Raw genomic sequence first — 23,401 nt, forward strand, 5'->3', positions numbered from 1 at the left:
TTTCCTAAAAGGGTTTTTTTTGGGAGTTTTTTCCTGTCTTCTTGGAGAGTCAAGGCTGGGGGGCTGTCAAGAGGCAGGGTCTGTTAGAGCCCATTGCGGCACTTGTGTGATTTTGGGCTATACAAAAATAAATTGCATTGTATTGTATTGAATATTTTTGGACCTCACATTTTCCAAAGCAGGGCCACAGTGGTCAGAGATACAGAAGACTGGCTTTAAATCACGTGTTCTTCCTGTGTCTGCTGGGCTTTGCCTCCGGATGTTCTGGACTTCTCCCAAATTCCAAAGACTATCAGCTCTAGGCCTGTCCTGTGTGTGTGTGTGTGTGTATGCGTGTGTGTGTGAGTGCAAATGTTTGGACTTGAACCATGAATTATAAATTAGGGAAACTGGAATGGAAGGACCAACCCTTATACCACAATTCTATTTTCCTAAAGTAACACTAAAGATTTCACGAAGACAGAAAATCACACCGATGTCCAACTCACCACTGCAACCAGGCACTTTACCATCTTGATGCCATGCAGTGGGCAGATAAATGTGAAATGAGGCCGAGAGCACATTTTCTGATGGCCCGCCTGTCATCACCTTCTTTCGAGGCCTGATGAGGTGCTAGTGGACAGAGTGGCAGTTGCGGCACAGCTGCTGCGTTGACCATCTCTCCTGAGATTGTTGATCTGTCCTGTTGCCATGGAGATGCCTGTCTCTTGGCTCCAAAAGCTCTCTGCTATTTTCAGAACTGTCTCGCTCATACAGATTAATGTGTGGGCGGGTGGCGTGTTGGAATTAGAGGCCCGATCCATTATTCTTTCTTTACAGACAGAAATATATAGGCACACAAAGATATCTTAACACCTTAAAAAGGGTGACACCTTACTCACTCAATTCTTGCTGCACAGAAGGCCACAGAGTGCTCATAGGCCAGATTCCTGGTTGTGTTCAGTTTGCATTATCTCCTGTTTTTGTGGGCTTCTGGCACGATAGAGTTAGTGTGGCCCAGAAAGCCTTCCAAAAGTCTGGTGTCCCATCCAGGGTTGGTTCCTACCTACCAAGACCAGGCTCACCTGTACTGGAAAAACAGATGTCAACAAACAGATGGGCAGGTGTAAGAAGTCTGTAAACATTTCAGGTCCAAGTTAGAGTAACCATTGATATTCATGAATGGGCCAGCATGAGTCGGCCGTCTGAAATCAAAAGACAGCAAACACTCTTGGCAGGTTTGGACCGCTCTATTACCTTATGACTAAGTAACATTTGTTGACAGAGGATTTCTTAAATGAGTAATCACAGCCTTTGTTTGCATGTTAATTTGAACAGTTATGCAAATTGAAGATTTTTGTGTTGCACGAGGCTCAGCTCCAAACAGGCCATAATCAAATTATGTGAGAAAAACGAGTTCCTGTAATCGCCTTAACGCTCCCTTTTACATAATGCAAAAGCAGCAGATCAAACACTAATATTTAAATTGATGAAACATCTGATTAAAACTGAAGCTGTGGCTCTCAGTGGGCGCTTCTTCAGTTTTTTTGGCTCTCTGCCTCAGACTGCTGTAGGGGCTACTTTGTTTTTGGTAATCCAAGTGGGTCTGAGGGCTTGACGTGTGTCAGTGATAAATCAAGTTCACGCCACTGCCCAGATATCTGTTACTCAGTGCAATGCATGGGTATCTTGGGTTTTACTTTGTAAAGAGTAATGTGGAAGGCACTGTGTAAAATGAAAGTGTGACTGAGAAAGAGATAACTAGTGATTTGGTGGTCTGTTTCTAGGGCTTACAATGGCTGACGGCAGCGGGAGTGATGTGCTCCTCAGTGCACCTCACTGCATTTCTTCTTCTGCTCTGCTTCTGAGGGCAATGCCACATGTCAGGTTTTCTGTGTCTGTGTACAAGTGTCTAATGTGATATTATTGTTACTTTTGCGAGTATTTGTTTTGCTGGTAGGGAGATGGTGTCACCCTCTGATTGGACAACAGCAATCGGAAAGTCACAAACATCAATCGTGACAAGTCTAGTCCAACACATCATTCACAATGGGCCAATTCCAAGACCACCTTGCGTGATGTTCTCATAAAACATTAGTACACTATGCCTCATGTAAGGACACAATTGTGTAATGATGGTTAAGGTTAGGGCAGAGCAAGAGTTCTCTTACTCTACCTGAATCATCGTCATGTTGATCTTTCTTCTTGAATTGAAATTGATAAGATGACTGCAACTGATCTGAGTTCTCTGATCATAATTATTATAACCAGGTTTGGTAATCCTAGAAAGGACAAAAAAGAATAAAAGGCTTTTGAGCAGGAGATGACAATACTCAGTTTGACAAAAGATGGCCAAAAAACAAGGTGTAGGATATATCAAAAGTCTAAAACAGAAAACAAAATGAAAAAATGAGGTGTAAGTTAAAGTCAAAAGATGAGAGCAAGAGTCCTAACCATAACTGAGTATTAACTTACCCTAACTAAAAATTTATCAGATTTGAACCAGAGTTTTAGAATATAATTCATAGTGTGAACACCATGGGCTGTGTGCTCCCATCTTAAATAACATGACTGCCACAATGTCATGGGTCAGACGCCAGGAACTGTCATAGCAACCATAAACAACACGGCACTATCCACGAGAGAAATCCACAAAATGGTGGAAGACTTGAAAAATCATATCAAAACAACCTTAAAATATATATATATATGTCCTGCAGAAGGTCTTGTAACATCATGTCGCGGGTGACATGACCAGGTGTGTCGTGACTGAAAGGAGTAGACATTGATGTTAGTGGATGTGGCCTGTGGTAAGACCCTTCTCAACGGTGGGGTTTGATTGGACCCCGACGCCTAGGGCTTTGTCTGGTCACAGAGTTGCTCTCCACCTCCGAATATCAGTCTGTTCACCAGTGGTGTCCACATACAACAGGAGATCAGTGTTCGGCTAGTGGCACCTCCAATGTATGTTGTATGGACTTAGCGTACATTGTTGGGGGGAACTGACGTCAGAACTTTCATTTTTGTTTTTAGATTACCATTCACATTTTTCCTTGGGCATTTATGTTGACTGTTTTGTTGCTGCTGTTTATTAATTATTAGGACTCCAAGCGTTTAGGTTTAAGTGTATAACTGTGCATATCTTTTCATCATTTATGGATTTTGAATTCATTTTTCCCCTGTCCACCTATGTAGGCTGATGAGTTAGAAGGTGTGTGCTGTATAAAGAGGTTTTCATGTTAGCCTTTGCTGTGACTAAAACAAATAAAAGGTGTAGACACCTAGAGCATGATCTGACTGGTGATGATCCAGTGTGATTTTAATTCTGCTGGTACCTCTACAAAATAAGTTTAGTGTGAGCTGTTAAGGGCCGAACATCCTCTGTCAGGTTTGGTTCACCATAGGTGACCACCCCCTCAAAGAGAAAAGGGTGCAGAGGGTGGTGAAGATGGCACAGATTATTACCAGCACCCAGCTGCTTTCTGTTCAGGACATTACAACACTCCCTCTGCCTTAAAAGGGCAAAAAGGATTTTTAAAGAACTCAGCCAGAGCGGCTCTTTTTACTCCGTACAGGACCACTGGTACTGAATCCAAGGATTCCTGCTGTTTATGCCAAACTCTAACTCTACTGCACTAAAAGCAGAATTCAGGTTCATCAGACCAGATGACATTTTTCTTATCTCCAGTTGTCCGGTTTTGGTGACTGGATGTCCAGAGTGGCCTTGTCTCCCTTTTCTTAGATGACCAACCCAACATTGTCTTCTGTTTCTTTACTCCATCCTTTTCAAGGGTCAGTTCATAGCTGTCCTTCTGTACACTTCACAGTTGATGTTATTTGAGTATTTGCATTAATTCCCCTCTGACCTCTCTCATTAACTGGGCCTTTTCTTCACTCACACATCATCTATTCACTGGATATTCTTTTGTTTATCACACAATTCTCTGTAAACCTTAAGGAGACCAATTTATGAAAATTTCCAACAGTGAAGCTGCTTCTGAGATGATGGAACTTCCACATCTGCTACCAACAACGTTACTCCAGTCAAAGTTGCTTAAATTACAAATCTTCTAAACGTCTTGACGACGTCTGCCTGCTGTGTTTTGAGTTTGGAAGAGTGGGCTACTTGCATGAAGGAGCAGCTATACCTAATAAAGTGGTCACTGAATAAATACATATTAATATACTGTATAAACTGAGTAACTCATGGTCAGTAATCATTGGAAGCCCAAACTGGTTTTACCTCACCTCTGGTCCAGTGTTTCTGTTGTCCCTGCTTAGGGAAAGTAATTGCTTCTACGGGATGTCTTTGTCAATAAATTACAATCATAAAGAGCCAACATCCATCCATCCATCCATTTCCCAACCCGCTGAATCCGAACACAGGGTCACGGGGGTCTGCTGGAGCCAATCCCAGCCAACATGGGGCACAAAGCAGGAACCAATCCTGGGCAGGGTGCCAACCCACTGCAGGACACACACAAACACACACTAGGGCCAATTTTAGAATCACCAATGCACCTAACCTGCATGTCTTTGGACTATGGGAGGAAACCGGAGCGCCCGGAGGAAACCCACGCAGACACGGGGAGAACATGCAAACTCCACGCAGGGTGGACCTTGGAAGCGAACCCGGGTCTCCTAACTGCGAAGCAGCAGCGCTACCACTGCGCCACCGTGCCGCCCTAAAGAGCCAACACATTTCTTTAAATGCTGTTGAGGCTAAAGGCTTAGACCTAATTAGTAATCCTTAACCAATCACATACTGAAATCCCTAAAAGATGGACCGATCCTGGAGGAATTGTCTAATGAGGCATTGAATGATTTTGTTTTGTCTTCTGTTCCACAGGTTTCAATTCCCTTGTTGGTGGAGTAATGGGTTTCTCCATATTAATCAGTGCAGAGGTCTTCAAGCATAACCCGAAGGTCTGGTACCTGGATGGGACTACAGGAGTTCTGATCGGACTTATCATTCTTGCATATGGCATCAAGTGAGTTCATGGTGTTTTGTGCAGATTCCATAGAGAAAGCAATTAAAACAATAACATACTAGACATACTTGTATAACAGCAATGGTGGGACAATACGGCACTTCCGTTGGCTTTTTGCCATTGGCTAAACCTCAGCCTAAACTGGCTGTCAAGGACCTTTACAGTGCCTATAAAAACTATTCAACTCTTGGAAAAATGTCTTATTTTATTGTTATACAATGTTGAATCACAGTGGATTTAATTTGGAAGTGTGGTGTAGTGGTTATGGCTTTGGACTTCAAAAGTTGTGGGTTCAAATCCCACCATTAAAACTAGGTGACCATGAGCAAGTCACCTGATCAGCCTGTGCTCCAATTGGAAAACCAAAAAGAAATGTAACCAATTGTATCATAAATGTTTTAAGTCGCCTTGGATAAAGGCGTCAGACAAATAAGTAAATGTAAATGACATTGATCAACAGAAAAACACTCTAACAACAAAGTGAAAACAGATCTGTGCAAAGTGGTCTAAATGAACTACAAATATGTAATGTACAAAACTTTCAGTGAGGGCTGCTTGGAACAAAAACCTATAGCCAGAGGGGGTCCCCAGTTTGTGAAGCAATGATCTAGCAAAATCTATGTTTATAGGTAGACCCCAGATTTCAAATATCCTAGTAATACAGTCACATCAGTAAATATTTTCTCAAGCTCAAAAATGCCAAGACTGTCATCATAACTGGCAAAGTGGGCATCATACTGCCAGAATACTATCACAACCTACACGTGACAGGAGATAAGTCTATTTAGATACTGAATGACAGGCAGAGGCATGTGAATTAATAAATGAAAAAACTTCCAGGCAGGAAAGACATCTTTCTTTTTTGTCAATGTTACTAATTTTGGTTTTAGCAAAAAGTGAAAAGTGAGTTTAGCTGCAAATTAAATTTCACATGAATCATTTCGCTCATCACCAACTATAAAAAGCCTCTGTATGTTTAAATGTCAAATGGTACAAATCTTATATTTGTTTCTTTAAATTCTAATTTGTTGAATTTGTTACTTCACGTCTGCAAAATCATTTCAGTTAAAACTGTTTTGCATTCCATTTAGACCAACGTTCTACTGCCTGAGCAGAGTGACTATGTGAAACTTGATATTGCCAATTCATATATAAGTGACGCTGAAATGAACTGCAGTAAAAGTGTCACTTGTCACTGGGCTTACCCTCATCACCAAATTTAAACCATTTACTGAAAAGTCTCCGCTGATTCTGTTGAATAAGATATGTTGTTCTCATTTGCAGAAGGCATATTTGTAAGCCTATGCAATATGGCTGACTGTGTTTTCTTCCCACAACATTGCTTTCACAAACAGTAGACACTCACGTCAACTGTGTAATGATTAGTTACTATTTACTGTAGCATTCAGGCATCTCAGGCACAATATATTTGTGACACATATCACAAGAGTCATACATGTGATGTGGTGCCATTTTTCCCTCTAAATTGAAGACACAGACACAATCAAATCGATTCTGGCCCTCACAAGTTGTTAAGCAGTAAATTATAAGGCAATAGCAGATACATTAAATAAGAATGGCCATATGGTGTACAGTCCTTTGAAAAAGTAAAAGTATCTTGATAATCTGGTGTCATAAATTGCATATATTTTCCTTTACTAAATTAGAAAAACTTTGGATGTCTGGTCAAGGTCTACTCAAAATGCAGTAGGAACAAACCCTAGATGGGTGTCACAGGGAAAACAGAATCAAAACCCAAAGCCAATTTAGAATCCCGATTTATCCTAAGATGGATGAAAACTGGAGTAACCAACAGCATGCCCATAGAGACACAAGAACACTCCAACTCTACACAGACGGGGCCGAGGCGTACAGGCCAGGTTCTTGAGGCTGTGAGGCCATTGTACCACAGTGAAAAATGAGACTCTCCAGAGTAAAAACATATTCATCTCTCTTTTAGAATTTTAAGGATCGCCATAAATCAGACACAATATAATCAAGTACTGGATACAAACATGAAATCCTCTGCCAAAAACAAATGCCAAAAAACTTCAGTAGGACAATCATCCAAAGTAAACTGCAGTAACAGAAGTGCTGTGGCTTAAAATGATGAACTAATAAAAGAGAGGCCCAGTCAGTTCTCATGTTAATCCTATCAAACATAAGTGGCAAAATTTCAAAATTGTTGTCCTCTCCAGTTCTCCAACCAACTGGACATAGCAGGAGCAACTTCAGAAGGAGAAATGAACAATGCTGTTCAGTCATGATGGACCAGTTTAGTAGAGACTTTAAGTGAAAAAGATACCCGTCTAATTGACCTACTGTTTTCTGTGGAGAACATGGAACTGCGTCATGAAGTATAATTTTCTGATCTAATGCAATATAATCTCAGGTGGCAAACCTTAAAGACCTTAAAGCTACTTTTTAAGACATTCTATAGAATATAATTTGAAGGATTTTAAATGAATTTACAAAAGTTGTTTTTGCCTCACACATCAGAGGTGGATATCTTAATAATCACAAGGTGAAAATGCATATGTGATGATGTTTATCAAGAAAGGTCATCTGATTGTATTTCATTTTGCAGTAATTCTGATCTACATGTATTTTTGCCTCCTCCATTATTTCTTAGTGTTAGCCTACAAATAAACCTAGCTTTCTGGCCTATACCAACAGCATCTCTTGGCGTATTGTACAACACTTCCTAAAGTATAACCTACCTTTTACTTATTGGTAATTTTAAATTTTTAAAGCTGGCTTTTTCTTTATCAAAGTGGGGACAATGGAGACTAGCTTGGCAGCAGTGTATGAATCGGCAAGGTATAAATCAGCTGTGGGTGGGATGCCCAGCCTCACAGAGGCCCTTCTTGCTTACTGTGGACTTATTTTAGAATTGCAATGGGATAGGAGTGTATACTCCATCTTCCATTACGATTTACACATTTAGTACTGAGCTACATGTTGGTCTACTGAACAATTCTAAGGTTGCAGGTTGTTTGTTGTTAGCTGTTAAGTTCAGTAAGCTTCTTCTAATTTTGTAAATGCTGCGTGCTTATTAATACTGTGTTTAATAAAAGCATTAGATTGTTAAATGTAATGATATTTGTTCTTCTTTGCTGCAGGCTGCTTTTGGATATGGTGCCTCGTGTAAGACAGACTCGACACTATGAAACGTTTGAGTGAGCCAAGTGAGAGGTAATGGGGGCCTTTCACCTTGTACATTTCTAAAGACTTGGAAAACTGATCAACAAAGACCTTAAGGTGCAAGTAGTGTTTAAGTTACAATGCAGTCCATCATTGCTGCGATACACTTCATTTGTCCAAACCAGTATGTTATTATGTCATTGATATCAAAGTTCAGACGGTGGGCCACAGGAGAGTTTTCAGCGCCAATCATGCTTGAAAAGTCCCAGATAAGAAGCTGGCCTAAACGACTACAGAGCCATCCAAGTGAGCCCAATGGATGTTCCACCTATTGATAATTTCTGTTTGTATGATCTAATGTGAGTGTCTAAGATTGCATTCTAGTGCCGATGATAATATTTATAATGATTTGAGTTTTATTTAAATAAAATACAGAGCAGTGTCTTAATAGCATATATATACATATATGATTTATATTTAGCTTAACATGTTCTCCTCTGAGAAATGTAGTCAAATCTTTTATTTTTTTACTGTAATAAACTCCCTTGCCTCCATGTCTGCCTCCTGCACAATGAGATTTTCTAGGTTGCTGACCGTGTGAGGCTGCTGTCTTCAAGCCTGGTTACAATGTTGCTCTCAGGAGGCCTGCGTATCTATAGCAACTAGAGTGTCACGGGGGCTACTGGATGCTAGCCCCTGAGAACAGTATCTTTTAAACCTTTTGTCATTTTGTACAGTACTTGTTTTATTTAAATAATATAAATGCATAATATATAGCATATGTGTGCAGCTGAGCCATCAGACAGCAAACTCAGTCACAGAGTTCAGAGGATACTCACAGTATTATCATTAAGTTTCACCATATTTGAAGTAGTGTGCAGTTTCTCCAAAGAATCAGAAATGTAATTTTAAGCATAAGTGACATGCATTGCAATAAATTTTTAGCAGAAAACAGCGCACAGAAGAAAAAAATAAAGTTGTCTACACACCTGAGTAGTAACTTTCCTTATACTCAGAAAATGTGACCTTTATGATTATAGTCTTGCCTGCAAAGTTAAACCTGAAAAAAGAGAAAATCCATTACATTATTTTACTATTTCAGTGCCAAAATCTATGCTCAATGGTCAATGCTTCAGGAATCACAGTAAAGGATTCATGTCCACACTCCCAAGGGCAAATGAGTTTGAAGAATTGGATATGCATTTCAAAAAAATGTCAGTCACACTTCTCACTGAAGACTTCCCCTCTTAAAAAACTCAACTATTAAATATGTAACCTTTTTACATGCCATAACAATTAAGATAGAATATTAACTTGGGATCTGCTGTGTTTAAAATTTAGAGGTATGATCTATTTCAGGGGTCAACAAGTCCGGTCCTGGAGGACCACCGTGGCTACAGCTTTTCATTCTAGCCCCTTTTTTAATGACTGCCCTGTTTGTGCTGCTAATTTATGTCTTGTGAATTCATTTTAATTGAATTGCTTTTTTAATATTTGTCCCACCTGAATTTCTTCATCATTCCTCTGCTTCATTTCTTTCCTTAAATGGCACCCAAACAGAAATTAAATGTGAAGTGAGGGAGCCAACAGAAGACCAACTAAGTCAGGGCCTCAAACATCCAACCAATTTCACTCCAACCAGCTGCTTAATGAGTTGCCAATTCCTGTCGTTAATTAAACCCGTTCTTTAATTCCGTGGCTTATTGCTGCTCTCGTGGTGCATTAGCAGAAATTTCCGAAATTGTTGATTTTCTCTTTTTAACAGCTCTGGTTAAAATGTTTTGTGGACCTGAGTAGATCAACATTCCTGAGACCTTCATCTTTCTTTATTTTCAGATATTGTATGATGTGACACCAGTTGTTTTGGCTCATTTTGTATCTTATTATTGTTTGGCTGCTAATTAAGGAAAAAGAAACAATTAAGGGGTCTGAGTCTTCAAGAACAAGTCAATTAAAATGAGTTCAAAAGAAGTTAATTAGCAGCAAAAACAGGTTACTCTTAAACAAAACTGTTAGAATGAAAACCTGCAGCCATGGTGGTCCTCCAGTACCAGAGTTGGCAACCCTTGATCTATTTAATTTAATGCAGTATCAAAAACAAATTCAATAGTTTGTAACAGTCAAACAAACAAACATATATCACATAACGTAGACTGTGGAGCGCACATGGAGATCGTACAGAAAAGCTGAACCAGACCACACATTTCTGCAAACTACAGTTTTTAGTGTGGCCCAGAATCTCAAATAAGAAAAAGTACAAGATTTTATATAACAAAAGAAATGTAACAGAGATTTTCAGATTATTCTACCCAAATCTCAAGATGTTCATGTTTTGTGCTATAAAAGCATATTGAGTACATAATGCAGTAAATGTCAGTATATTTGGTTAACTTGACATTTGCTCTGTATACTCAAGCCAGATGACCATTAAAAAAAATCATTTTTGCTGGCTTTGAGGGAAAATAAGCATACAACTACAGCCAAGTGCAGAGAAGTTCAACACTTTGCTTCTTCTACTGGTACCTGGTGCCGATAATCATCATTTAAAATAATAAAGGTTTTTAATTTTTCAAAGCACAACTGCTGAGGTTTGCCAAAACAGACCAGAGTTAATTCAGCCTGTTTAACATACTTTACAGAGAGCAATTCTGACTTAGACCTTAAGAGCAGTAGACACATAAATTATGTTGTATTTGAAAAAAAGTAAAACATCAATAATCACTTACATTGACAATAAAGTATCTGTTAGCTATAAACTGCCTGTTTACCTGTACACAAATGTAACTTACTGTCAGGTTAAGTCTTCTATATTGATGTATTCATACAATTATATAAAAAGATTGTTGATCAGAGAGAGAGGAATCAATGTGAAATGTTTCAACAGTTTATTATGAATGAACAAAATCTGTCATTGTTATTTATTATTCTGTAAATTTTATTTTGCATTTTCTGTGTTATTAAAAACTTTGTGCAACAGAGAAATGACAACTTACCACTCACAGGGTGCAGCATTGAATTTCTCCCACTGTCAAAATAAAACAGAAGGCGCGGCATCTGTGTTCAGATACAGAGATATGCAACATAACAGATACACATCCCACTGATATGCACATGCAGCTCAAGGTTCAAGCATTTTCTTTGTTTGGTTGTATTTCAGAAAACAAGGTATTGCTCAGCCTCGTGAGAGATTGCTTTACAATGTCCCATTTTGAAGAATAAAAAATGTCGGCTACAGATATCAAGACAATAACACAGTGTCTTCTAAGAGGTTACAGCACAAAGCCTGATGTTATATGAAATATTTGTTTACTGTTTCATTCTTCTCTCAATGTGCACAGCACAATTCAGTCTGCTTATGATGTACTGTATATTTTGGTATTGTAAAGAGCACTGCATCAAGAAGTAGCATTATACTGTATGTGTAGGAGTAGCATCAGCACTATCAATATGTATACACTTTGTGTATTTTAAACAGCACAAAAACGCAGTGCAAAAACTGTTTTGTCACAGAAAAGGTTTATTGAAAAATAAAGTTTTATCCTGCATTATAAATCAACAAGAGTGAAAACAAATCTCTTCTTTTATGGAAGTTATTTTTATTCCTGTTTCTTTCACTATGTCATTGTGTTCATTTTACATCGAGTTTACCAACATTGCAGTAATGTGTATGCAAGTTATCATATACTGAAATGCAAATATGTTGAAAAGGAAAACCTTGCATTTACTACACATGAAACATCTGCATTTTGCCAATAAAAAGTAATCATTTGAATAAAGTAATTTCCTTCTTCATAGTGATCCTTCATCTTCAACAAGGGAAACAAGCAAGCAACCACTTCAAATAATCCAGCTGGGAGAAATCAGCTTAAAACGGTAGAAATGATATTAACATTTGAATATCTAACTTCAATAACTTGAAATTACAAAAAGAAAATATATAAGAAAATGGTATAAGTTGTGGAGCTTATTAACTAAAAAAGCGAAAGGCCAAAAAGCACACAGCACCTGGACGTCAGATTGCATCAGTGTTTGTTAATCTCTTCACTATGGAGTGTGCGTGTTCACCCCATGTTGGTCCTGACAGTTCAAACACACAAACGTAGTCGGAGTGGCAAGCCGAGAATCGCCTTGGGCTCTGCTTAGGTGTACTGTGCCCTGGGATGGACAGTCATTCCTGCTGCTGCCCTTGACTCCAATCATTGGTATTTACTTCTAAAAAGTCTTAAAGCTATTGATTGTTGAAGTGGCACAGCATGTTTCATTATTTGAATTTAGCCAGAAAGGAAAAGTAGATCACACATTACACAAAGGAATTTCTGTTTTACGGCATGCTTTCTTGCACTCAAAATATCTAACACTCTACAGGGCAAAACTTTCACATTATTTTATAAAGTTAATATTAAAACTATATAAAAAGAATAGCTCATTTTAGCCAGATGACATCTTGCACATTTTATAGGAAACTATTTAAGGAATGGTGCAATGGAGTTTCAATTGAGCAAGCTAGATTTTCCAATGGATTCTTAAATAAAATTTGAAAGAACAAAAGATTATTTTTTCGGTCCTACACTTCAGAGCAATAGCTGCAATATCAGACTCTTATGATAATGTAATTAACATTCTACTTCTGTTTCTTTTTATGGTATAGGTAGTTTAGTTGAGCGCCATGACAAACAAACAAAAGCAAACAAACATAAAACCCATTAAAGGCACAATATGAACTTTGAAACAGTATCTGAGCTAAAGGTGCCTCTCCACTATTTACATACTGTACGTATTTTATGTAGAAGCAAAATAACTTGTGACAAGGAAACTTACATTTAGAACTAAAGCAAAAAAATTTCTATTTACAAATGTGCAAATTCAATTGCATATATAATATAAAATGAGGTTTTTACTGTTATTAAGAACAACATAAATGAGTCCTTACAAATCTTTTGTCTCTTATTAAAGAGGGCTCCACAATGATTATATTGGTGTCAGTTCACTGATTGCAAACATACAGGTTTAACTTAAGCCATACAGTATCTGTAAAGAGCAAATATGGAACAAATTACATTATTAATTAGACCTTTGATTATTTACCCACCACCAAATACAACATATACTTAATAATTACCAAAAAATCGGTGTCATTGGAGTTATGAATGTACAAATGATTGAATGAAAAGGGAATTGTTTGGTACTATTAAACAGCATTTGCATGGACATGTGTGCAAAACTGACAGTTCCAAGAAAACTACTCTATGTGTGGTAGGACCACTTTTAAGTAATACACCAAAAGCTTTTTCATGGATTAATTTTTGTAACTGACACACATATAAGTGATGTGCACTTATTATAAACACTGCTACCCCCTTTTACACATTTTAAATTATTTGTTAAATAAATCATTTAAGAAAAAAACAAAAATAAATGGCTTCCTTGTCTTATAAATAAATTTAAAAAAATAAGTAAACTAAAATTTTCAGCAGACAGTTAAAGCAGTAACTTTCTGTACTATAAATAAAATAGGAAACTGATTTACAAAGTCTCTATAGACAGTATACAGTGTGATGATTCCCTCTCTACTGTTAAAACAAAAATAGTGCACTTTCTTTCTAAAATGTAGACAACAAAATTTAATATGTGTGTATACATATGGTATATACTGTATATATATTATATATAAATACTGTATATACATATATATATATATGCGCACACACACAAATGCGCACGTAAATATGCTACACCCCTGTCAGCAACCCAATTAAATAGATTATTTTCTATTAGGAATTATAAATTATCTTATGAAATCTGAATAAATCCTCTCAAAAATAGACAAAATTTTACTTTTTAGACGGCTTTCTCTGCCAGTCCTTCAGATCGCTCACTGATAGACACCAGACAGGAAAAATTACCACAACAAATCCCTACAAACTGCCACTAAAGTTTGCCAAAAATACTGTAGATTGTTATGATTTAGTGTGCATAATGGATATTAAAATTTCATTTTGAACACATACATGGTCTACAGTTTCATAAATATATAAGACATTCTTCTACAGATATTACCTCTAGTAACATAACCTAACTGGCTGTGGGGACTCAAAGAACTGCCATGCAGTTTAAAAATGTGCAAAAGAAACAAAATAAAACTGCACAGATTTTGGATCAAACCACAATCATTTTAAACACATTGCATTTGGCATTTTGTAAGCATACTACTGGTAGTTTTAACCTTACTGATGAATCTAACGTATAGAAGGCAGTATTGTTTATAAGGTTTGAGACTGGTACATTTACAAATACAAACTAATTTCTTTTCTAGAATTTACTTTCCTATCGTTTCAAACACTTCAATGCAAACCTAGGATCTAATTTTTGTCAGATTTTTATGTGGATAGTATTTAGCACAGAAAACTGAAAGAAAAACAAAAGACAACAAAACCTTCCTTCTGTTGGTCCCCCTTTGTCAATAAATATTTTGGTTACAGGAATGAAGTTTTAAACAGTTACATGTCTGCAAAGGAATTCAGCAGCATGTTCCATTTAGCACTGTTAGCACCGCATCTCTTTAGTTTGGCTGCAGACAGTCCTTACATGTAATCCCACTCAGCCATGTTCCTCTGTGACTTGGATTCAAGTATTGTAGGCTGACTGGAGGTTGGCAATGGATCACTTGTATCTTTGATGCTTAACCTTTACAAGTGCACTGCAGCTATTCTGTCCCCTCTTGGATCTTCTGGAAAGGCTCATTCTTCCACAGTTAAAATGCATTTGTTATCACAGACTTTGTCTGTCTTCTGAGCAGAAAACCTGTACATCATCCCACATGATGACTTTTATTACTTCAGAAAGTAAATTCTTAGTAGTTGTTTGCTTCAGATTCCCAGGCTGTGCTATAGACAACCTGTGCAGAGTGCAACCTGTCCTTTCATGTAATCCCTGCAGGGGCAGACACGTTTTAGGGTTGGGTGAGCCCCTGCACAACTGAAAAGAAGCAAATCGCCTTGAAAGATGCAGTGTTTTTTCTCTTCATCATATGCAGGCACCACAATGTCATTTGTTGACTCACCGGTTAAGCACTCCACTCCATATCTAAAAAAAACAAAAGAAAAAACAGCTTAGAAATTGGTCATGGTGTAACATTCAGGTGCTTTTGGGGACTTAAGTTAACTCTTTTGAAAGATGACCTATTTTAACTTTTGTGTTCTTATTTTATCAAAGACAGAAATACTGCATCACACTGTTGTGTATCAAATATTTTTATAACAATCAGTCAAGAAATAACACTGATAATAGAATGTAAATAAATTCAATGTTTCAATAGAATTTTGCACTATCATACAGTTAAAAACCAAGTCCAAGCAGAGGACTATTCCACCCAAAAATGATAACCTTTTTATCCATCCATCCATCCATCCATCCATTTTCCAACCCGCTGAATCCGAACACAGGGTCACGGGGGTCTGCTGGAGCCAATCCCAGCCAACACAGGGCACAAGGCAGGAAACAATCCTGGGCAGGGTGCCAACCCACCATAGGACACACACAAACACACCCACAAACCAAGCACACACTAGGGCCAATTTAGAATCGTCAATCCACCTAACCTGCATGTCTTTGGACTGTGGGAGGAAACCGGAGCGCCCGGAGGAAACCCACGCAGACACAGGGAGAACATGCAAACTCCACGCAGGGAGGACCCGGGAAGCGAACCCAGGTCACCAGATCACCCAACTGCGAGGCAGCAGCGCTACCCACTGCGCCACCGTGCCGCCCAACCTTTTTATCTGTTACTTAATTCATGTTGATTGTAGTGATGGCCAAGAAAAAAATTAAATCTCACGTTTTTCATGTAGAATAGAAATAATAACATTTGTGATACAAGGGATTCAATAGGAGACAGTGGGGAGGGAAACAATATCAAAATGTTCATGCTTATGTTGCAGAATTCCTATGTCAGTTATCTAGCCATTTGATGAGAACATTCTAAACACACGAATGGATAACTGACATTTGGTTTTGAAACACATTAATGTTTTAAAATTGTTTGCTGTTGTTCAGCATTGGCACCCTCTGTCCCATACCAAAGTCGTTTGTATCAGAAACATTGTTATATTCTGACAGAGATGGGAGTAGATTCATACCTAGTGGCATGGATCGTGGACTATCTTACAGACAGACCTCAGTATGTGTGTCTCGTGAACTGCACGTCTGACATTGTGGTCAGCAACACAGGAGCGCCGCAGGGGACTGTACTTTCTCTGGTCCTGTTCAGCCTATATACATCAGACTTCCAACACAACTCGGAGTCCTGCCACGTGCAAAAGTTCGCTGACGACACTGCTATCGTGGGCTGCATCAGGAGTGGGCAGGAGGAGGAGTATAGGAACCTCATCAAGGACTTTGCTAAATGGTGCGACTCAAACCACCTACACATGAACACCAGCAAAAAAAAGAGCTGGTGGTGGATTTTAGGAGGACCAGGCCCCTCATGGACCCCGCGATTATCAGAGGTGACTGTGTGCGGAGGGTACAGACCTATAAATACTTGGGAGTGTTGCTGGATGATAAATTGGACTGGACTGCCAATACTGATGCTCTGTGCAAGAGAAGACAGGGCAGACTATACTTCCTTTGAAAGCTGGCTTCTTTCAACATCTGCAATAAGATGCTGCAGATGTTCTATCAGACGGTTGTGGCGAGCGCCCTCTTTTATGCGGTGGTGTGCTGGTGAGGTAGCATAAAGAAGAGGGATGCCTCACGCCTGGACAAACTGGTGAGGAAGGCAGGCTCTATTGTAGGCATGGAGCTGGACAGTTGGACATCCGTGGCAGAGCGACAGGCGCTGAGCAGGCTCCTATCAATCATGGAGAATCCACCGCATCCACTAAACAGTATCATCTCCAGACAGAGGAGCAGCTTCAGGGACAGACTGAGGTGATCGTTCCTCCCCCACACTATGTGACTCTTCAATTCGACCCGGGGGGTGGGGGGTGGGGGGGATTTGGTTGGGGGTAAATGTTAACATTATAGAAGATTATTGTCTATTATACCTGCCTTGCACTCTCCACGTTGCATTTTTTTTGTAACTTGCACTGCATTTTTATTGCTCTTTAATTAATATTGTTTTTTATAAGTACGCTGCTGCTGAATTTCCCCTTGGGGATTAATAAAGTATGTATGTATGTATGTATGTATCTATCTATCTATCTACTCTCCATGAAAAGATGAGATAAATAAATATTTCTCAGCCACCACTCAGACAACATGGGGGAAGCAATAGATCAAAAAATTGTCATTTTTGAGTAGAACATTTTTTAAGGTTTGTGGTGGCAACATGTAGTATTCACAGACACCTCAAGTGGTGCAGAAACTGCATTTATTGATGTTCTGCTATTAGATGCCGATTGTGGAAGGTTTATGGCTATCTTTAGCTCGTAAATCTTAATCATAAAAGATTTGAAAGAAGTACCCAATGCCCAATGGAGAGTGAAAATCAATTTTGAAGGGCCTGTAAGCACACAAGAGGATGAGGTGACTATGGGTTTTGCGTGACTCTGCCAGCGTTTCAATATGTACTGGGGATTTGTTCCTGTTAAAAGTGTAAATGAGGAAAATATACAAGTCAACATAACCCCTTTCAAAGTAAATTTTTAAAGTGCATATTAATCAGTAATTGAGGTGCTTCTGTGTTTTACGTTAACACACCTCAAAATCAGACATGCCTAACTGAAGAAAATAACACGCAAAACCTACACCCTTTATATTATTATAGTACCTCCAACTTATTAAAGTGATTTCATTAATTGCATTTTTGTGAGTGTGTAGCTGGCAAGGATAGGGGTTGGTATTACAGTAACTACCTAGGGAAATTAGGCATTTCATTAGGAAATAGAGCTCAGATGTGCAGGAATACTTGTGGTTCCCACTGAAATCTCAGTAGTGACCCCAGAAGTGATCTTGAAGTTTTCTCCATAAGTAAACAAAGATTGAAAGCTCCTTTAGCTCGAAATCAAGAAGTGAGGTGAGGCAAGCACTCAAATGACAGAAAGGTAAAAGAGCAGGTGTGGGAAAAGAAACAATGAGAAAGAGATACTATAGATTGGGAAGTAATTGCAACAGTAGATAATGCTTGAGAAACAATATTTTGGAGGGAGGACAAGCCACTCCACCTGATTGTCAGCAACACAAATATACAACAGCAAGGCTCAGAACATAGAGTTTGTGCTTTCTTTTATTTTATTTCATAAGCTGTATTCTTCCTTTTGCCACGTCTCTCCTTTATCATTTTGGTAAAAATAACCATATTTTTCCTTTAACTTTATCTCTATTTGCTCTGGGTTACTCTGGCACACTGATGCTCTCACTCATATCACTCTGGGCCAAAGCCTGACCTCCGGTCTGGTAACAGTTTGTGTTTAGTTTGCATGTTTTCCCAGTGACTGTTTTCTCAGGGTAGTTCTTGGCCACCTTCCACATGCCAAAATGTTTATCTGAGGCTACTTGCCAACTTTAAAATCAACCTTGTGTGAACGAGTACGTGTACTGCATGCTATATTGAATAGCCACTGGGCCTGTAATGGAAAAAACAAGTTCAGAAAATAGATGGACTCAAATTGTTAACTTCTGAAAACAGAATAATATATGTAGTAGATGTCAAACTGCAAAGGCTGTACCTAGTGTAATTCAGCTGTTACAAAATTAAGATAAAGCTCAGGAATTTAATAGCTTTTAGGAGGAAAACCTTAGCTCACAGGAGCATTATCAAGATGTAAAACTTATACTGAACTTACTGCAGTACAGTCTACATCACTGTAACTTCCACTGATAGCTGGAAACGAGAAATAAATGAAGGACCTCTAAGATGAGATAGCCACAGAATGGAGTGATGCAATACTTTAGAAAGGAGAAGAAAGTAAAATGGGTGCCTGACACTGAAATGATTAAAATCTTTAAACAGTAGTGTCTTAGCATGTGCAAAAGTATCATCTGGGTTTGCACAAGTTGCTCTATTGTCCCTCAAATTTTGTTTCTCATTTATAAACTTCAGTCTAAAGGTTTTACAGTCAGATCCCTATTACGAAGCAAACATCTGTAGTGTTTTCTGATACAATCCTATGTATGCCTCATGAAATGTTTTTAATTTTTTTTCTAACATAGGTGGACACATCACAGATTTGATCTTAATTTAAACAGTATCTTTAGATAAAGGTGATATAATTAAAAAACAATGAAAATTAGATTCTACAGTAATTTATTCAATGAAAGGAAGAGGTATGCCATTTTTGTGTGTGAAAAAGTAGTTCAACACTTGGCTCTAACAGCTGGTATTGCAACCTTTGGCAGAAACAACCTCATGTATTCATTCTGACACCAAGTGGGAGAAAGGTTTCCCCACTCCTCCAGGTAGAATTCTTTCAGCAGTGCAATGTTTGAAGTGTGTCTTGTGGACACAGCTTGTTTTTTAAATCCTTCCAGAGCATCTTTATAGCATTCTGATTTGAGCTTCGAGTTGGCCCTTCTATAACCCTTCATTTCTTGCTTTCAGTCATTCCTCAGTAGGTTTACTGGTATGTTTAAGGTCACTGTCATGCTGCAACCTCTGCGTTCGGCTGAGCTTCAATATACTGGCAGTCAGTCTTACATTATCCTCAAGCACCCTCTGGTACAATGAAGAATTTATAGTGGGTTCTATTCTGGTGAGTTGTTTAGACCATGATGCAGCAAAGTAACCATAAATCATAACATTTCCAACACCTTGCTTTACAACTGGTATCAAGATCTCCTAGTCAAATGCAGTCTTTGGTTTTTGCCAAACATGACATTTGGTATTGTGGCCAAATAACTTGCCCTGATGTTCTTTCTGGACAGCAAAGGTTTCCTCTTGGCACATGTCCCATTTAAATCAAATTTGTGCAGCTTCTTTTAAATAGCAGGCTCATTAACTTTGACATCAAGAATGGCAAGAGCTACATATAGGTGCCATGATGAAATTTTGGGGTTCTGAAGAGATTTCTTTTACCATCTTGCATTCTGCTCTCAGGCTGAACTTGGTGGGGAGGCCTGGCTTGGACAAGTTGGAAGTTATTTGAAATCTTCTCCACTTACAGCTGATCTTTCAGACAGTGCAATGGTTGATTTCCAACTGTTTGGAGAACTTTTAAATCCCTTGCTAGATTCATACTCATCCACAATTGTCTTTCTAACAGCCTCAGAGAGCTCTTTTGAACTTGGCATAGTGATAACATGCACTTCCAACAAAAATTGGGAGTGGTCTCCCCTAGACTTTCTCGTATACTCAGATATGGGGATGGATATTTGAGGAGTAAACCACAAGACAATGATTATATTTTTATATTATGTACATTAAAGAACCATCAACAACAAATCAAATCAAATTAATAATATACTGAACAATTATTATAAAAGTAAAGTTGCTGCACGAATAAAAGGTAAAGCACCACTTCCAGTTAATGGAAATAGCCGAAAAGTTGATAGAAATCTACATTTTTTACCTTTTATTTGTATGCAAAATTTGGTTGACCTAAGTGAAAGCTTACAAAAGTTATTGTGTTTACATACACAAACACGCACACACACAGAGACATAATTCCAAAAATGGTATTTTCAGAATCAGGGCGGTTTAAAACATTGAGATTCATCAAAATCTCGAAATGGTATTTTTGGAGGACTTCAATACTTTCCCTATACTTCATACACAAGAAAGTCAGGGAGGTCTAAAACCCTGAGATTCATCAAAATCTTGACATCGAATCTTTGGACAATTACAATACCTTCCCTATACTTTGTATACGAGAAAGTAAAAAAAGAGCAAACCAAACTAAATGTTTGAGGTTTAAATAAGACAGACTCCACCAACATCCTCTCTAATAATGTTCTAATCATTTGCATCTAACCTGGTGCACCTGATTCTGATTTTAGATATTTGACATAGTGAAAATTGTAGGGGTGTATAGGTGCTAAATAAATAAAATGTATTATTATTATTATTATTATTACTTGTTCTAAATGTGAAATTTGAATTTATATTTATGAACATTACACTGTGAACTACAAAATCTAAATGTGTCATGACATTTGTTACATTACATTGTTACATCACCTTTATTTACAGATTGTTTTGCTTAAATGAAGATAAAATCTTGATATGGAGGGATTACTTTTTTACATGACTGTATAATTACAAGGTGGTTAAGATTAAACAGTTGCAGAAGAATTATCTCTGTGTATAGTTGAGAGATTCATATAAATTAGAACTTGACAGTGTGCTCTATCTGCTCTCTTGAGATATTGTTACTCTCAGTTTTCCTTATAATCTAGACATTCACAACATACATAACACTTTTAAACCCTGTTAATACAATTCACGGTTACGGGCCTATTCAAGCAGTATCAGGCACAAAGCCAAGAACCAGCAATGGATGGGATGGTAATCCATCCAAGGGCCCACTCAGAATACACAAATGATCACACAGGGCTAATTCAGAATTGCCAACAGACCTAACATGCATGTCTTTATGTGGGAGGACAACTGTAGTAGCAGACTCACAAGGAACAAGGATTCATAAGGCAGCACCACTACACTGCTATTGCTGGTATACATATTGAACATAATAGTATAAACACAGCTAGCTGTGTTATATACGTACATGGAGTATCATCATCATTATTTAGTCATAATCATAATAACAAACCTCATATCTTTTATATACAGTATAAATATAAGCTATCTTGCTAGGAGCGGATTATAGCAGGTTTTCTAATATTTTAGCCTAACTGAATTATGGATGTTTGGCTTTTTATATTTACCAGCTACCAGTCTTCACAAATTTCATAAAAATGTAGTATTGCTTCAGTCAAATGCTGCCCTCTATTGGAAACATTCACTTTAAGAATAAACACGTAAATCACACAATGGTTGGCAACGGAAGGAGCCATTGAACACAATAAAAAAGTTTTAATAGCTATAATTTTTTGTTAGTAGGATTACTAGGACTAGGTAGAGCAAGGCATCACATAAATACAATTAACAAAGCAGAGCAATCAACCAAATCTGCACATAATAAACTAATGGAGTAGTGTGCATAAATGTCCCTGAAATAATATACAGTACTCTGATAAAGAAATCAAATAATCCATCATTTAAACTGTTAGTGACCACAAAAGGCACCATAATTAAGCCTGTAACTCTCTATTAAAGTAAACCTTGTTAGGAAGATAAAAAACACCTGAAATGAACAAACATTTGATCTTTTTTTTTATCACTGGCTACTTGAGCCTCTGAACTCAATCTGGAATCCCAAAGGCCACAGGTGAGTTCTCCCTGAGAGGACATTTTTTCTTAAATGCACTATTGCTTGTTAAATAGTGAGACAGATATGAGTTTCGGACCTCATCATTTTGTTACTCCATTTAAGTATGTGAGCCATTGTAATTTTTTGCTGATATTAAAATTTCCAAAAAATAGCCAGCAATAAACCAGATAAAATTCACTCAACAGTTTTTTTCAAAGTGTCACAATGTAGGAGCAATGTTTAAAAGTCTTAAATTCCCAACACAGAACAAGCACTGGTGTTCTTTTTCCATAGACTATTTATGTATTTCAAGTGAAAGTCAGTTTTGAGAATATTAATGTTCCAGGATACTTAAAACTTCTAAATAACAAAAAGTAATATAGATAAGGACCACATCAGAAAGCTCACCCAGATTCTTTGAAGCTACTAAGCAGATCATTTAGTCCAACTTGATTTGTCCCTTTGGGTACTTTCCATGGCTGTCCTGTAATTGGGAAGGAGCTAAACTCAACTGGTCAGCACAGCATAATAGGGATGTACAGTATGGATTTGTATACTACCTCTATTGACACTAGTGAGCAAGAATTACATTACTCCTTGTTGAGCAGATTACATTTTAATAAATGTTTGTTTGAAATTTGCCTGTTAACATGCTTTACACTGTAGATAAATAAGTTTTCAGTAACATGCTATTTGATTTGCAACCAAACTACAGTATTCTTTTAACTAAGTTTTTCAAAACCTCACTTAACTACTCTTCGTGATCTCTGATTCAGCTTTTTTGCACTTTTTGTGACTGTTTTTTAAGCTTTATTATTGTTTCCATTACTATGAAAAATAAGATTTTCAACTATAAATGTGAGAAATTAGATAATTGTCATTTCTGTACTTGATCATTCAATATAAAATTTATTATTTCAGTTTATGACACACTCTCCCAATGTTTGTGTTAGGTTTACCATAGATATTTCTCTTTTGCTG

At 37.8% G+C, this 23,401-nt stretch overlaps 2 protein-coding genes across 8 annotated transcripts in view; one reads left to right on the forward strand and one right to left on the reverse strand.

The window, feature by feature from the left end:
* tmem163a (transmembrane protein 163a) overlaps window positions 1-11,470 on the forward strand; it is a 341,502-nt gene extending 330,032 nt beyond the window's left edge. The window contains 2 exon segments of the mRNA XM_028806568.2: window positions 4,829-4,970; window positions 8,093-11,470. Of these exon segments, the coding sequence (XP_028662401.2) occupies window positions 4,829-4,970; window positions 8,093-8,153 (203 nt within the window). The 3' untranslated portion in view covers window positions 8,154-11,470.
* Window positions 11,471-11,611: 141 nt separating this feature from the next.
* Window positions 11,612-23,401, reverse strand: part of mgat5 (alpha-1,6-mannosylglycoprotein 6-beta-N-acetylglucosaminyltransferase) — a 262,957-nt gene continuing 251,167 nt past the window's right edge. For all 7 annotated transcript variants that reach the window (XM_051930552.1, XM_028806564.2, XM_028806565.2 and 4 more), the window contains one exon: window positions 11,612-15,197. In XM_051930552.1, coding sequence (XP_051786512.1) covers window positions 14,999-15,197 — 199 coding nt within the window. In that variant the 3' untranslated portion in view covers window positions 11,612-14,998. The remainder of the gene's footprint in view (window positions 15,198-23,401) is intronic.

Source organism: Erpetoichthys calabaricus, chromosome 8, assembly GCF_900747795.2.
Source record: "Erpetoichthys calabaricus chromosome 8, fErpCal1.3, whole genome shotgun sequence".
Taxonomy (NCBI): domain Eukaryota; kingdom Metazoa; phylum Chordata; class Cladistia; order Polypteriformes; family Polypteridae; genus Erpetoichthys; species Erpetoichthys calabaricus.